The sequence below is a fragment of the Populus euphratica genome, unplaced genomic scaffold (assembly GCF_000495115.2).
Source record: "Populus euphratica unplaced genomic scaffold, PopEup_1.0 scaffold1851.1, whole genome shotgun sequence".
Taxonomy (NCBI): domain Eukaryota; kingdom Viridiplantae; phylum Streptophyta; class Magnoliopsida; order Malpighiales; family Salicaceae; genus Populus; species Populus euphratica.
In genome coordinates, this window is record NW_011501729.1 from 1 (window position 1) to 17,265 (window position 17,265).

Below are 17,265 nucleotides of genomic sequence, written 5' to 3' on the forward strand. Positions count from 1 at the left end.
TGTCATCAGTATAGCATTTTGTTGAGACATTAATTAAAATAAGGCAGAAGTGAGTCCCAGAAAGATAAGCTAGCAGCAGAAGCCATGATCTTTAAGCCTATCATGTCCACATATGAGATTTCGCAGATATAAATATAAAAGTTAAGTTGTTTTGGTTTATGTACGTACGGATGTATCTTTTTTTCGATTTTGATGGCGAAAGTATCTCCGAATAGACTTCCATACTTTAAGAATAAATTCTTCTATGAATAGAATTTTAAGTAATGATATCGAAATGACTAAGGAATTAAGTAATTATTATTATTGCTCCATGAGACGAATGCGTAAATGCAAATTTTATTGGAATTATATTGTGCAAGGCTATGAAAAGACAGTAGATATGTCTTTCCATTGTTCTTACAGTCACAATATCTTGTTCTCTTACTACTTATTGGACAATCATCTTCTCCATCAGAGCTGGGCATGGTTGATATCGTAAGCATCAGAATCGTCAAGCTTCAGCTTAGCTAGTCCGCTGATATCATATGGAGAAGCATCCTGTTGGGACAGACTTTTATATGCTCTTTTTCCAAAGGCCCAAGCTTTAGCTTCAGTAAAATGGGCTCCATCCCAGTACACATAGTCACTCCTGTTGCTACATGGGAAGGAGAGAGATTTACATGGGACTGAACCAGGCTCTACCTCGCAACAGCTATTACGGGTTTGTGTAAAACCTGCAAGGAAGAAAAAATAACATGGGCATCAGAGGCGTAACAAAAAAGTCTTCTTCAACCGTGAGAGAAAGACAGCAAGGCAGGGAGGGGATTCGTACCTGTATTTGTCTGATGATCAGAATCAATTTCGTAAGAGTTTATGTAGGTAAACGCAGCATCAGTATGCTTTATATTAAGTTTTTGTAGCAGTGTTGGAAGCTTGTCGTTGAAAAATTGAACATCACTGTTGAGCTTATCTACACATGAAGAAGATCCATCAACGTCACTGGGATGTTTTTGTATGTTGTGCGGCATACATCCTACCCGAATAAGTCCGAACACAGCTATCTTTCTTGCTCCTGAGAAATACAATTTCTGGCAGCAAGGGGAAAAAACGGAATGAAGTGGGGGTCTTTGGTAGTTTCCAATCGCGTCAAACATTAATTGTTGTTTTACAAGAGTCATTAAGTAGGGCTAACCTCCAGCTGAGTTTCATAAGTTTCAATGAGAAGTTGAGCAAATTTTTCAGGAGTGTATTTCTTGCTGCTATTGTAGCCGTCCAAGAAATAATTGTTGAGGTAGTCGTTATGACCCATATCAGACACATAGATGCATTGGCTCAAGTACTTCCTAGCAACTTCCTCGCTTCCCAAGATTTTGGCAATTCGTGAAACCGTGATATTGTGATTAAATAACTGAGCATTCATCGTAAATAGTTCTCCCTTCACATACACGAAAGAAACATTTCAATAGTTAGCGTTGCCAAAGCATACAAGATTACGCAAAATTCATACGGAATAATACAAGGTTTTAGTTATGAGAGGCATATGATCAGTAATAACCGCAAGAGAGCCAGTAGAATCAAGGATGCCAGCTCCATTAGATGCATAATTTACACCATCTAGAAAATTAGTGCAACCTCCGACACCAAAGTCCGAAATGTAACTGTCGAAACCTAATTGTTCAGCTGAAATAAAATAATAATAATAATAATAATACCCCCACCCCCCGGCCGCCGGCCGCTTTCACACCGTCGGCCAAAAACCGCCTTCACACTTGAAGGTTGAATTTTCTTGTTTTGATTTCGTGTATAAATAGATAGCTAAGCTTATGCAATTATGTGTGGAGAGATTGAGAGAAACACTAGAGAGAAAGAGAGAAAGAAAGAGGGGTTGTTGTAAGCTTTTGTTTATGTTATTGTAAGCTTTGTTCTTGAAATAAAAGAGTGTGTTTTATCCCCTCCGAGTGTTTCAAAGCCACCACAAGTGGTTTCTCCCACCAACAATTGGTATCAGAGCCCCGTTCGTCAGAAAACAGAGGTATTTTTGGGAAATATCCGAATTTTCAAAGTTGTCAAAAACAAGTTTTGATCATTCCAAAGTGTAGAGCTCATCAATACGAACTCAACGGTGCAAAAATCAGATCAATCGGAGCACGGGGTGGACCACACTCTCCGTCTGAAATTTCAGCACTATAGCCCACGCGCCCCGAGGAAGAAGACGAGTGAGCCACACGCGCGCCATATTTGAGTCGCGCCGAGCCAAGCCTCAAGCCGAGTCGCGAGCCGAGCCACAAGCCATATTTCGAAGCCGAGCCGAGATCCAAGCCATATTCCGAAGCCAAGCCAAGCTCCGAGCCATATTCTAAAGTCAAAGTCAAAAAAAGAATATTCCTTGGAATATTCCTGGTTCAACCCAGCAAACCACCCGAATTGGTTTTTGGACCGGTTCACCTCATTTTTGACCCGTTTTCTACAAAGTCAGACCGGTTCCCTACTATTTGGACCATTCCGGATCCATCTACGGTGTCGGTTTTGCCAAATTCAACTCCCAAAAAGGTGATATAGTCATTTAAAGAGCAAAATGACTACAGAAAATGCACAAACACTTATCCCAAAGCTAACCAAAGACAACTATGATAGTTGGTGCATCAGATTGAAGGCATTCCTTGGTTCACAAGAGTGTATAGACATTGTGCAATATGGTTATGATGAACCAGAGTCCAAAGAATCAGAAGATGCTTTACCAGAGGTACAAAAGCAAGTCCTCAAAGCCAATAGAAAGAAAGACAACAAAGCAAAGACCATCATTTATCAAGGTCTTGATGAAGCGACATTTGAAATCATTGCTTCCGCAGAAACATCAAAAGAAATATGGGAGGCTCTCCAACAAAAATACAAAGGTGCTGACAGAATAAAGAAAATTCGTCTCCAATCTTTACGAGGTGAATTTGAATTATTACAAATGAAGTCCTCGGAATCCATTTCTGATTATCACACAAGAATTATGGTGATAGTCAATCAGATGAGAAGAAATGGAGAAGCCCTTTCAGATGCTCGAATTACTGAGAAAATTTTGAGATCCCTAGATCCAAAATTTGATTTTGTTGTTGTCGCTATTGAAGAGTCCAAAGAGGTGGACAAGTTAACAGTGGATGAACTTATGAGTTCTTTACAAGCTCATGAGCAGAAGATTATAAAAAGAAATGGAGATAAGGCAATTGAGCATGCCTTACAAGCAAAGTTGTCTCTCAAAGACAGATATGAGCAAGGGGAGACTTCAACAAGTGGATACACCACTCGAGGAAGAAGTCAACAAACACGAGGAGGATTTCAACGATTTCAAGGAAGAGGTTCTTGGAATACAGGTTTTAGAGGAAGAGGTGGTAGAAACACCACTAGAGGAGGTCGAGGACAACAAGCATTCACTCCTAGAGGAAGAGGAGGCGGTTACAATAACCGTGATAAGAGGAATATTCAGTGTTATAATTGCAATCAATTTGGCCACTATAGCACTGAATGTCAAAAGAAAGCTCCACTGGAGATACGTGAGCAAGTCAACTATGCAGAAGAGAATGCCAACAACAGAGGAGCAGCTGCATTATTTGTCCAACAAGGACTTGACAAGAATCAAGAGAATATTTGGTATCTTGATTCTGGAGCCAGCAATCATATGTGTGGTCAACGAGATTTATTTGGTGATCTAGATGAGACCATACAAGGTTTTGTCACCTTTGGAGATACCTCAAAAGTTCCATTCAAAGGTAAAGGCAACATCCCAATCAAGTTGAAGAATGGCGATCAAAGCTACATCGCCGATGTCTATTATGTCCCAGATATAAAGCAGAACTTGGTGAGTATAGGTCAACTTCTGGAAAAAGGTTATACACTTTACATGAAGAATTGTCATCTGACAATTACAGACTACAATGGGAGATTAATTGCCTATGTGGAAATGTCCAAGAATAGGATGTTTCCTTTAAACATCCAATATGATGCAGCAAAGTGTTTGAGTGCCATCACCAACAATGAAGAATGGCTTTGGCATCTGAGGCTTGGACATCTGAATTTCACAAGTCTGAAGATGCTAGCAAGCAAGAAGATGGTCAAAGGTATGCCCCACATTGATCATCCAGAAGAAGTCTGTGAGAGTTGTGTCCTCAGCAAACATCACAGATCCAGTTTTGCCAAAGAAGTCAACTGGAAAGCAAACGAGCCACTAGAGTTAATACACACAGATGTGTGTGGTCCTATAAAGCCTATGTCGACTGGACAAAATAGGTACTTCCTCACTTTTATTGATGATTTTAGCAGAAAGACATGGGTATATTTTTTGAAGAGGAAGTCAGAAGTGTTCAATTGTTTTAAAGATTTTAAAGCAATTGTTGAGAAGCAAAGTGGTTATAAGATCAAAACCGTGAGATCTGATCAAGGTGGAGAATATACAGCAAATGACTTTGAAGCGTTTTGTACACAACAAGGCATCAGACATCAAACAACACCAGCTTATACACCACAGCTGAATGGTGTAGCTGAGAGGAAGAATCGAACAATTCTTGATATGGCAAGAAGTCTACTCAAAGCAAAAAAGCTGCCCAAGCAATACTGGGCTGAAGCTGTATCATGTGCAGTATATTGGCTGACCCGCTGCCCAACCAGAAGTTTGCAAGCTATCACTCCACAAGAAGCATGGAGTGGTCACAAACCAAGTGTTACTCATCTTCGAGTCTTTGGTTGTGTGGCATATGCAAAGATCTCAGATGCAAGAAGGACCAAACTCGATGATAAAAGTGAGAAATGCATCTTTGTCGGATATGGTGAGAGAAGAATGGGATACAAGCTGTATAATCCCATCACCAAGAAGGTAATTATGAGCAGAGATGTTATCTTTGAAGAAGATAAAACTTGGCAATGGAATGATGACCAAGAAGCAGTCAAATGGATCAGCATTGATTTGATCCTTGAAGACGAAGAAGTACCAACAGTACTTGTAGAAGGTCCGATAGTACCGGCAGACGAGCCACAAAGTCCGGTACACAGATTTCCTGTATTCAACAGGAGAAACACACCAGAATCATCATTAACACCATCATCAACAGAACCATCATCAACATCCTCATTAGAAGGACCAAGAAAGATGAGAAATCTAGACGAGTTGTACGATGCCACTCAAGTCATGGAAGATACAACTTTGTTTTGTTTCTTTACCTATAAAACAAAGAAGAATGCAAAAGAAGAAGTGCAAAAATACAAAGCCATTGAAGGAAGAAACATTTATCAGAATGAAGTTCATGCTTGGCATGACATCCCTCGATTGAGTTTAAGGGGGAGATTTGTTGAAGTAAACTCAATCCAGAAGGTCAAGGAAGGCAGCCACCAGCTGTCACCGCCCAGCCACCAACCGACCAGCCGCCAGCCGCCAGCCACCGGCCGCCGGCCGCTTTCACACCGTCGGCCAAAAACCGCCTTCACACTTGAAGGTTGAATTTTCTTGTTTTGATTTCGTGTATAAATAGATAGCTAAGCTTATGCAATTATGTGTGGAGAGATTGAGAGAAACACTAGAGAGAAAGAGAGAAAGAAAGAGGGGTTGTTGTAAGCTTTTGTTTATGTTATTGTAAGCTTTGTTCTTGAAATAAAAGAGTGTGTTTTATCCCCTCCGAGTGTTTCAAAGCCACCACAAGTGGTTTCTCCCACCAACAGAATCAAGGATGCCAGCTCCATTAGATGCATAATTTACACCATCTAGAAAATTAGTGCAACCTCCGACACCAAAGTCCGAAATGTAACTGTCGAAACCTAATTGTTCAGCTGAAATAAAATAATAATAATAATAATAATATTAACATCGGTTAAGACAAGTCATCTTTCAGCAACAAAAACATTGGTACCAGACTTGACAAGATTTCTAATTTTAATTTAATACAACGGTCACAACTATCTAGTGAGAACATATTTATTTTCCATTAAAGAAAACTAACACCCTATATTTTGTATTATAAGAGAGGAGAGAAAACTGCAGACCAACGGTGTCAGCTATGTTGAGACCGTTGCTGCACCTTCCTGAAGCCCCAGTATCAAAGTCTATCCCATAAGGCAGGTAATTAACTTTAGCTGAAAGGTTAAGGTAGTTATTGTTTCCGTTATCAAAGAGAGAATCTCCAAAGACGAAGTAGCAAGGAACTTGAGGTACGCGTTTTCCATAAGTCCAGTGTTGCCAGTTTGACACCAGCAGCACCACGGACAGCACCCACAATGCCTTCAGCCCACTTTCCATTGACAAATAAAATGAAAGAAGGATACAAAAACAGTAAATATAGAAAGAAGGAAGAAGTGCGTAGCTAGGGAAGAGTGCTTTGAAGTAGAACGAACCATGCCTATTTATAGAGTGGTGATCTAGCTATCCAGTGCATCTCGTAAGCGTGTTCTGTTTTTTTCAATCTAATTAGTTTACAAACCTTATAGTTTTGATTTTTTAATTCAACGTAACAGTAAGTGTACTTAAATCTTGTCACCTGTAGTATTTCTTAGAATTGTGTGGTTTCTTAGGAGTTTGCTTTCTACTTCTAACATCAATTATCTCATGCATTCCATACATTCTCTTTATGTCAAGCGAGTACCTTCTATTCTCTCTACTCACTTTAATCATTTTTGCTTCTTTCCTAGAAGGCTAGCTTACTAGCCTTTTTTAGCTTTTGAACGATTTTTTCGTTTTTGAGTTCTATGATCAATATAAGTTGTTGTTTTACTTTTTCAAACTCTTCAGAAGGTTTTTTTTTTTTTTGAAATATATTTTTCTGGAATAACATTATCTAAAATGATATAAATATACGAATATTTGATTTTAAAAATGTTTTCTAAGCTTTCAATATATCACTTTAAAAATTAAATTAATACATTCTTGCTCCGTTATGGCTATAGTGCACTTTGTTTACAAATTCTTAAAATGAAGATCATAGTTTCTATGCACTCCACAAGATTTTGGACTATCCTAGGCAAGCTAGTCAATGTTGCTTCTTGTTTTATTCTATAAAAAGGCTGATGAAAATAGCATTGCATCTCTCTTCTTTTATTGGAGTTAGATGAGCGGACAACGCAATATACACAAAATTCATAAGAGAAATCTCTAAAAAATAAAGCTTTGTAGTTTGTTTTATGTACATGCAAATTGCTAGCATTATCATACAATTCACCTCGCATAGTAAGGATATAAAATTTAGAGTGAGTACATCAAGAGTTTCTCTTTGATGTTGTTGGTTTAAATACTATGTTTGTTAATCTTGTTGTTATCTAATTTTTTATTTAATTTTTTGATAAAATTTTCAAAAAATTCAAAAATAACAAAAAATAATAAAAATCTAAAAAATATATATTTTTATTTTTTTAGCATTTTCAGTATCGTCTTAAAAAAATTTAATTTTTCAAAGATCTTTAAAACATATTCAATTTTTAACATATTATTTTTAAAATTATTGATTTTTTTCATTTGAGTTGATGTTGATAAGAAAAATCCAAAAAAAATAAAAAAATTATAAAAAAAGTTAAGATATCAAATTTAAAAATATAATAATATTTTTATCTATAAATACAAGTTTCCAACCCATACAAAAAGAAGGGCAATTTTAAAAAATCAAAAGGGAGAAACCTAAACTACACAAAAAAACCCTAAAACAAAAGGCCCTTAACCATTTGTCTTCTTCTCTAGGGGCCGCCGCCCCCCCTCCCCGGGGCCATCTCACTGTCTCCCTCCTAGCTGCAACTTACTCTTCTCCTTCCTCCGTCTCCCAAAACTAGCCAAACCTCTCCCCTTCATCTTCCCCCGCTCAAACCCCCCCTTTCCTCGGGTACTGTAGGAAAGGGAGGGATGGTGGGAATGCTAGGAAGTGGTGGCAGGGTGGGGTTAGGTAGGGATGGTTGAGTTGTAGGCACGGTGGGCAATGTGGGCTGTGGAAGGTTTGGAATAGAAGGCAATGGTGGCAACTGGAGGAGATGACGGGCAGCTATGCTAACATTCATGCTCGAAAATGTCAGAGCGATGAATAAAGCTAAGATAAAGCTTCTGGAAGAGGCCATCACTAGAATTCAAGATACAATACTTGTAATCACCTGAAATGTAGGACAAATAAGTTGTTCTATTCGGCTTGTATGGGAATGTTAAGGCTGATTATACAAGTATTTATTGACATGGAATCATTATGGTGACTTAGGCACTACTAGTTGGTTGGAAAATCCTGAAAGACGATTTTTAGGTTTATTGTTAGTTCACCTACTTCTATATCACATTAGTTGACTATTTCTTTGAGATTAATCTGTTTGGTTATCCAATTAGAGTTCATGGAAAAACAACAAATCTTGTAAGTGCCTTTCTTTGGTTGATCCTCCGTTAAGTTCTCGGCTCATAAATTAGTATATTACTGCTCTTCTCGAAATTAATAAAATTATACAACACATGTTGTTAGTTTGCAGCAAGCAACCATGACTTGGAACCCTTGAGTTTACTTGTTGGCAGTTCATCTTCTCATGTGCATTTTGTTGAAAAGATGTCATAGGCTTCTTACGGGTGTTGTTGAATAAGATTTGGCAGGTTCTTGGGGTTGGTGAGTTGAAGTCTCATAATTAATGCCTCGTCGCTACAAAAGGAAAGTCCAAGTGATGACAGAACAGTCAAATATAAAAACAGTTTCCTGGACTCCCAGTCAGCAATATCATTATTTGAAGAAAACATTACTAAATGTTGGCCAAGTGCAGGGCATTAGCCAAGTTTGCAATATAAAACAAATCATATTTATAACTGCAAATTATAGGTGCCGTTAAGAAGGTAATCTATGCAACATTTTCTGGAAGTGAATAAAAGGTTGGTTGTGTTTCAAGCAATGAATAACATGTTAACAGATCATATGGCAAATTCGTCAAGTGTCATTAACAGGTTATTCATGAATCAATTGTATATGTACAACCTTAATCAAGCATGGTTTTAAGTCATTTACGATAAACCGCGCGCCATTTCAACCGATGTTTCGCACGGCGGAGGTTTTTCTAAGAGTTGCAACTGTGAAAAAGATAATCGCAGCCATCAAATTTAAATTTTGAATCACGTTACCAAATATGACACCATCAATTTATGATAACAACATCTTTTTTTCTTTTTCTTCTTTTCACGGGATCTCTTTTCAGCATTTTACCATTACTGGTTTGAACTTTTAGAAACACAAAATCGACATGAAACCAGTTTTTCAGCCAGTACTTTTGCAGTAGAGGAATATCAGTTAGTAGCAATGGTTTGCGATGCGCAGATCTAGACGACTGCTTTATGCATCAAGAACATCTAGTCACAAAAAGCTTGCATCTCTTGTCGAAAAAATAAATAAATAAATGAAAACTAGGCCATTGATTTCTTTACCTGAAACTTTTGAAAATTCTGAATTGGATAATTTCCTTACGTATAAAATATAAATGCATGAACACATGCATAATCGGAATATGCATTACTGGATGTATGTATTGGTGTGGAGATCTCACAACAATCCTTCAGAAACACAAAGGGTAATTTATTATCATCTCAAATAGCATCTCAAACACAGTACTGAATTCAACCAGAACACATAGATGCAGCTAAACAGTAAATGCACTAACTGTTCCATGGTTAAGATTATTTCAACAGAATTATTAAGAATCTAGAAGAAACCATTTCCATATCCAAGATTGTATCCATAAGGAGTCATTGTTGTGCTGCTTTGATTGAAAGGAGTCCCAGTCATGTTTGTGTTGAAAGCAGTCATGGGTGTGTTTGAACTGAATGGAGCCACAGCCATGTTTGAGTTGGATCCTGTATTACTGGTATCGAAGGGAAGATTCCCGGCAGTGCCGGGGTTTGGAGAGAAAAAAGGCTGTGGAGGAGCTGAATTTTGAAGCAGAATCTGCTGGGCTTGCCTGGCCAGATTCTGCTTTAGAGTTAGAAAAGATGCCTTCAATTGTTCAAGCTGTGCCAAGTCAAGTTCCTGAATAGGACTCTCCCACCAGTTCTGACTCTGACTAGCTTTCCTCAGTTTGTCCAGCTCTTCACCTCTTTTCTTTTCCATCTCCAGTTGGTTTTGCGCCTAGTGAATCATTTATTAGTAAAAAGAATATTTTTGTTTTCTGATGAAAGCACACTGATGGTACTAAAAATTGCAATCAAAATTCACGTACCTGAGTTAGCTTCATGTTGAGTTCACGGATCCTAGCATTCCGGTGAGCCTCAATCAGATGAAAAGCACCTGAAGTTTGGGGAATATTCCCCGAGACATAACGTTCCACCACCTTTTCAACAGAAGGGTGGCCAAAAGAGAAGACCTTCTTGCCAGGCGAGAACACAATGATGGCGACTTCAGCACCACACAGAGTTGAAATTTCACTAGCCTTCTTGAAAAGGCCAGACCTACGCTTTGAGAAGGTTACCATTAGATTACTTTCGTTAGCTATTTTGACCATCTCCAACTTTTGGCGACCCTTGCTGCTTCTAACCATGGTTAACCAACAAGAAGAAGGACCTCACCAAAAAAAAAGAGAGAGAGCTATCTTTTGAACAGTACAGGTAGAGGGGAAATGGTTCACACTTTATACAGGTTTCAGGACCTGAATCTGAGACTTGGAGACGTCAAAATTCACTGAATTCTTGGTGGCAATTCTAGCGTTATGCTTGCATTTATTAGCTTTCTAGTTATGGAGGGCTCGGAATCCCCCGAGGACTGACATATATGGTATGGAAATTTCACACTATCAACTTGTAGAACCAATCTTTGTTGGCTAGACCGTTCTCCGATTCACCGCCAATGAGATACGTCGAGGAAATCTCTTGGAAACACCCTTGTCCACAGCCTGACCTCCCTTGCCGTCCTGTGATGAGTAGGTGAAATGGTCTAGCCTGCACTCGAAACATCTCAGATCATAAAATCCCCTGGTTGGACTTACCAAATGCGTAACTACTAATTGTCCAATATGAGATATGGGATGTTTGGAAGAAGAATTTGTATGCATATCTACCATTATGTTTTTATATAGTAAACTTGCTAGTATTTAAATTTCTTTCCTCTTATATGAGTATAGCAGAATCCATAATCTAATATAACTCCAAAGGAAAATGTGACATCCTTCTGCCCAAGTAATTTTCTCTGCTTTCATACATTTTCCTTTGCAATTTCATGTGGAATTGGAAAACTCATCACATATGCAATTTTCACTAGATTGCAAGTAAATTTTGCTTTAAAGACCCCCCCACCCCCACAAATAAATTTTTTTTATCTTGGTTGTAATAATTACACCATTCATATGGTTTATTTCCCAGAATATTCTTAGTTTTCTATTCAAGAGACTATCCTTATCCTATCTCTGTGTCATAATGGAAATCCCCACAAAGAAATCTCCGATATATTTGTTTGGTTTTTTATTGGAAAGGAATGCCCTTTCCGATATATTTGTTTGATTACTGTAGCTATTTAATTTCGTTGCATCACACATATTGAAGATTTTGGAGGCAAAGTAAAATTGAGAAAACATAATGCAATGATAATATATCTCAAAGTACAAGCATAAATACAAAGTACCATAAAAATACAGCATAAACAAAACAAATGGCAAAAATCCCAACAGTACTCTAAGGACATTGTGTATGTGCCTAGGCCAAATCAAAGCCACACCAATGGTACATGCAAGTTCTCATCGCAAGGAACAGGGCGAGGAGATCAACTCAAGGGCTAGTGGTGGCAGGTAGAGGAGAGAGGAATGGAATGGCGGGGATTGTAGTTGGGATTGGAATTGTGGGTATTGAGGGCATGCTTGGAAGGGGAGGCAAGGTGATCTTAGGTACAGCAGGCATTGTCGGCATGCTAGGAAGTGGAGGCAAGGTGGGCTTCGGCAGTGAAGGTAGAGCGGTTGGCAAGGTGAGCTGTGGCAGTGTTAGTACAGAAAGCAATGATGGCAATGTTGATTTAGACAAATTCGGCAGTTGCAGAAGATGGCGAGCTGCTTCGCAACAAAATGATAGAAGAATGAGTGCAAAACTAAAACACTTGAAACTTGCCATCTCGCTAGTTTTTCAAGGCCTTACAAGATTATGAACTGTGTGTATATATATATTTCAAGAGTGTATTGTATAGGATTCTGTGTGACATAGCAGGGCTAGTCTTGGGGTTTATGTAAATGGACATGAAGCGGGGAGATCTCTCTTCAATGGTGGTTTCGTTGAGAAAACAGGGACAATCATTTTTAGTTTCGTTTTTGTTAGCTCACCTTCTAATCTACGTACATTGAAAAGAAGAACATATGTTCATTGTTGTTGACCACCTATGTCTTTCTTTGTTGGATTAAAAAATTTTAAATTCCTCTATTCAATCTCCCATCTTCTGTTAATTGGTGCTGTCCAGAATGTTACCAAATAAATAAATAAAAATGTTAAGACTTGGATAAATAAGGATAAATAAGTTAACGTTTAATTACTATAAAAATCAAGGATAATGAAGACAAATGAAATATATCTCTCTATAATTTTTATTTTAAAATTACATAAATTTACTTTAAAAATATTCTTAAAATAAATTTTTTTATGTCTTCATTCATGATTTTAAGACAATAAAAAAAATACATCCTGAAAAAGTAATATACACACACACACTTAAAAAGAATATCAATCTTAGATATAAGAGACAACATAGCTAAATGGGTTATCCTTTCAAGTTTCAAACTTAAAAACATTGTGCTTTTTTTAGGAAAATAAATAAATTACTATAGGACTTATTACAAAGCAACAAGTCACATTTATCATAAAATTCTAAAAATTTTATTAAAGATGAGAAGTGGGATGATGAATTTTAACTGAAATGCCATAAACAACAACCTTATGTTTTATGCTTAAAATATTATGATTATCCATAGGTTGGATCCAAAATTATATTCAACTCTCTCTTGCCTTCCTTTTCCAATATTGCTTTAAAGTTTATTTTATATAGTTTTATTCGAGCTATTAGCTCGCTATTTATTGAGGGTTAAATGTTTTTTTTCAATAAAAAAAATTAAGCATATAAACTTTTTTGTAGTGTTTTTTCTTAAAAAATCCTTAAATATAAATAAAAAAGTTCATGCACATATTTAATTAAATAAATAGAGAACTATTTATATAAATAAATCAAAAAATAATTTATTAACAATACCTAAATATAAAACTGAAATAATTGAGAGATAAATGCATATCAAGATATTTAATCTTAAAACACGGGTCTTTATCCATTTGTGTTTGATGAATGTTTTTATAAAAATAAGTTTTTTATTAAATCAAATGATAATAAAAACTGACACACATATAAAATTGATTGAATAAAATAAAAGAAAAAAAATATTATGCAAGGTTACACATATTAAAAATATTATCCAAAAATAAATATTTTTTTATTTTTAAAAATAAATTCCATCTATATAAAGTTAAAAAAAATAGGTGACTTGTAACAATCTCTTTAAAAATTACATGCATACAAAATAATTAGAAAAATAATTGTTATTTAAAAAGTTTAAATAAACAACAACAAAAAAAGTCAAAAAAAAGAGATATTAATTGAAATATAAATTAAAAAATATTTTAAAAAATATATAAAAGACATTAAATTAAAACAAAAAAATCAAAATTAAAAAAGATAGAAAGAGATTAGATGTTTTCAGGTCTATAAGCCAAGTCATATATACAGCTCATTAGAAAAGAGCCACACATGGGCTTTTATTTTTTGAAAATTGATTTACTATTTGTCCTAAATGTTTTTGAAAAAAAAAACATACAATGCATTTTCAGCTTAAAAAAAAAGAAGGGGTTGTTGGGTTTTGGTTTGACCACATACCTAGAAAAAACCCTAAACTCATTGATAAATACCATAAAAACATTAAAAAAAAAAACCACACAAAACCTTGAAATCAGCTTGAAACAAAAAAATTCATCCGAGTTTAGATATGATTTTTAAGTAATTTTAAGGTTTAAAAACATTTAAGTAGAACCCCCCTCACTAAATGAAATCAATTGATATCAAAATCAATAATTTTTATGACTGAAATCATTATCAACACTAATTTTCTCTCTCTAATGTTGGAATCCAGTAAATCTAGTTGTCTCATCTCTTTAACCATGGGCTAAAGTATAAGGAAAATGAAATTTTGGATCAAAATTGAATCTTATACATTCAAAGGGATCTAAATTATATTATTTCTAAAGATTAAGGACCAAAGTGTATTTTTGAACAAACTTTGGACGCATAATCTATTTTGGGTGCCTTTTTATTTTTGTCTTTTGTCTTTCTATTTATTGACATGGAATCATTATGGTGACTTAGGCACTACTAGTTGGTTGGAAAATCCTGAAAGACGATTTTTAGGTTTATTGTTAGTTCACCTACTTCTATATCACATTAGTTGACTATTTCTTTGAGATTAATCTGTTTGGTTATCCAATTAGAGTTCATGGACAAACAACGAATGTTAAAAGTGTCTTTCTTTGGTTGATCCTCCGTTAAGTTCTCGGCTTATAAATTAGTATATTACTGCTCTTCTCGAAATTAACAAAATTATACAACCCATGTTGTTAGTTTGCAGCAAGCAACCATGACTTGGAACCCTGGATTTTTCTTGTTGGCAGTTCATCTTCTCATGTGCATTTTGTTGAAAAGATGTCATAGGCTTCTTACGGGTGTTGTTGAATAAGATTTGGCAGGTTCTTGGGGTTGGTGAGTTGAAATCTCATAATTAATGCCTCCTCGCTACAAAAGGAAAGTCGAAGTGATGACAGAACAGTCAAATATAAAAACAGTTTCCTGGACTCACAGTCTCCAATACCATTATTTGAAGAAAACATTACTAAATGTTGGCCAAGTGCAGGGCATTAGCCAAGTTTGCAATATAAAACAAATCATATTTATAACTGCAAATTATAGGTGCCGTTAAGAAGGTAATCTATGCAACATTTTCTGGAAGTGAATAAAAGGTTGGTTGTGTTTCAAGCAATGAATAACATGTTAACAGATCATATGGCAATTCGTCAAGTGTCATTAACAGGTTATTCATGAATTAATTGTATATGTACAACCTTAAGCAAACATGGTTTTAAGTCATTTACGATAAACCGCGCGCCATTTCAACCGATGTTTCGCACGGTGGAGGTTTTTCTAAGAGCTGCAACCGCGAAAAAGATAATTGCAGACATCAAATTTAAATTTTGAATCAAGTTACCAAATATGCTACCATCAGTTTATGATAACATCTTTCGTTCTTTTTCTTTTTTTCACGGGATCTCTTTTCTGCATTTTACGATTACTGGTCTGAACTTGTAGAAACACAAAATCGATATAAAACCAGTTTATCAGCGAGTACTTCTGCAGTAGAGGAATATCAGTTAGTAGCAATGGTTTGTGATGCGCAGATCTAGACGACTGCTTTATGCATCAAGAACATCTAGCCACAAAAAGCTTGCATCAGTTGTCAAAAAAAAAAAAAAGAGTGAAAACTAGGCCAATGATTTCTTTACCTGAAACTTTTGAAAATTCTGAATTGGATAATTTCCTTACGTATAAAATATAAATGCATTAACACATGCAAAATCGGAATATGCATTACTGGATGTATGTATTGGTGTGGAGATCTCACAACAATCCTTCAGAAACACAAAGGGTAATTTATTATCATTTCAAATAGCATCTCAAACACAGTACTGAATTCAACCAGAACACATAGATGCATCTAAACAGTAAATGCACTAACTGTTCCATGGTTAAGATTATTTCAACAGAATTATTGAGAATCTAGAAGAAACCATTTCCTTATCCAAGATTGTATCCATAAGGATTCATTGTTGTGCTGCTTTGATTGAAAGGAGTCCCGGTCATGTTTGTGTTGAAAGCAGTCAGGGTTGTGTTTGAACTGAATGGAGCCACAGCCATGTTTGGGTTGGATCCTGTATTACTGGTATCGAAGGGAAGATTCCCGGCAGTGCCGGGGTTTGGAGAGAAAAAAGGCTGTGGAGGAGCTGAATTTTGAAGCAGAATCTGCTGGGCTTGCCTGGCCAGATTCTGCTATAGAGTTAGAAAAGATTCTTTCAATTGTTCAAGCTGTGCCAAGTCAAGTTCCTGAATAGGACTCTGCCACCAGTTCTGACTCTTACTAGCTTTCCTCAGTTTGTCCAGCTCTTCACCTCTTTTCTTTTCCATCTCCAGTTGGTTTTGCGCCTAGCGAATCATTTATTAGTAAAAAGAATATTTTGGTTTTCTGATGAATGCACACTGATGGTACTAAAAATTGCAATCAAAATTCACGTACCTGAGTTAGCTTCATGTTGAGTTCACGGATCCTAGCATTCCGGTGAGCCTCAATCAGATGAAAAGCACCTGAAGTTTGGGGAATATTCCCCGAGACATAACGTTCCACCACCTTTTCAACAGAAGGGTGGCCAAAAGAGAAGACCTTCTTGCCAGGCGAGAACACAATGATGGCGACTTCAGCACCACACAGAGTTGAAATTTCACTAGCCTTCTTGAAAAGGCCAGACCTACGCTTTGAGAAGGTTACCATTAGATTACTTTCGTTAGCTATTTTGACCATCTCCAACTTTTGGCGACCCTTGCTGCTTCTAACCATGGTTAACCAACAAGAAGAAGGACCTCACCAAAAAAAAAGAGAGAGAGCTATCTTTTGAACAGTACAGGTAGAGGGGAAATGGTTCACACTTTATACAGGTTTCGGGACCTGAATCTGAGACTTGGAGACGTCAAAATTCACTGAATTCTTGGTGGCAATTCTAGCGTTATGCTTGCATTTATTAGCTTTCTAGTTTTGGAGGGTTCAGAATCCCCTGAGGACTGACATATATGGTATGGAAATTTCACACTATCAACTTGTAGAACCAATCTTTGTTTGCTAGACCGTTCTCCGATTCACCGCCAATGAGATACGTCGAGGAAATCTCTTGGAAACACCCTTTGTTAGAAGATCCAAACATTCAAATACACACAAATTTATGTGGTTCGGCAACTTGCCTACTCCACGGAGCTACTGGTTTGTATTAATCAAGCTCAAAAGCAATACAAACAACAAAACAAGGAGGAGGAGAAAACTTCTCAACTCAACTCAACTCTCACCCTTAGCTCTCTCTTTGTGTTTCTCTCTATCTCGTGTTCTATCTCAGCTATCAGTGCACCCTCTATTTATAGCTGAGGAGGGAGACAATGTTTCAATAATGGTGGGCAAGTTAGGCACCCACCATTTGACTATATCCATGTCAACCATGGCTGCCAC

The 17,265-nt window shown here is 36.6% G+C and overlaps 2 protein-coding genes and 1 pseudogene across 2 annotated transcripts; all 3 read right to left on the minus strand.

Annotated features, from left to right (window-relative positions):
• Positions 1-317: 317 nt before the first annotated feature.
• Positions 318-6,339, minus strand: LOC105118341 (GDSL esterase/lipase At1g29660-like). Its single transcript, XM_011016265.1, has 5 exons — positions 5,995-6,339; positions 1,535-1,659; positions 1,172-1,414; positions 812-1,067; positions 318-713 (listed from the first exon to the last, which is right to left on the minus strand). Exons 1-5 carry the CDS (start codon positions 6,245-6,247, stop codon positions 451-453), a joined length of 1,140 nt encoding a protein of 379 aa, XP_011014567.1. The 5' UTR covers positions 6,248-6,339; the 3' UTR covers positions 318-450.
• Positions 6,340-9,589: 3,250 nt separating this feature from the next.
• On the minus strand, positions 9,590-10,521 carry LOC105118342 (agamous-like MADS-box protein AGL62). Its single transcript, XM_011016266.1, has 2 exons — positions 10,159-10,521; positions 9,590-10,067 (listed from the first exon to the last, which is right to left on the minus strand). The coding sequence occupies exons 1-2, from the start codon at positions 10,474-10,476 to the stop codon at positions 9,645-9,647; spliced, it is 741 nt and encodes a 246-aa protein (XP_011014568.1). The 5' UTR covers positions 10,477-10,521; the 3' UTR covers positions 9,590-9,644.
• A 5,273-nt stretch (positions 10,522-15,794) lies between these two features.
• Positions 15,795-16,608, minus strand: LOC105118343 (agamous-like MADS-box protein AGL62; annotated as a pseudogene).
• Positions 16,609-17,265: the final 657 nt, after the last annotated feature.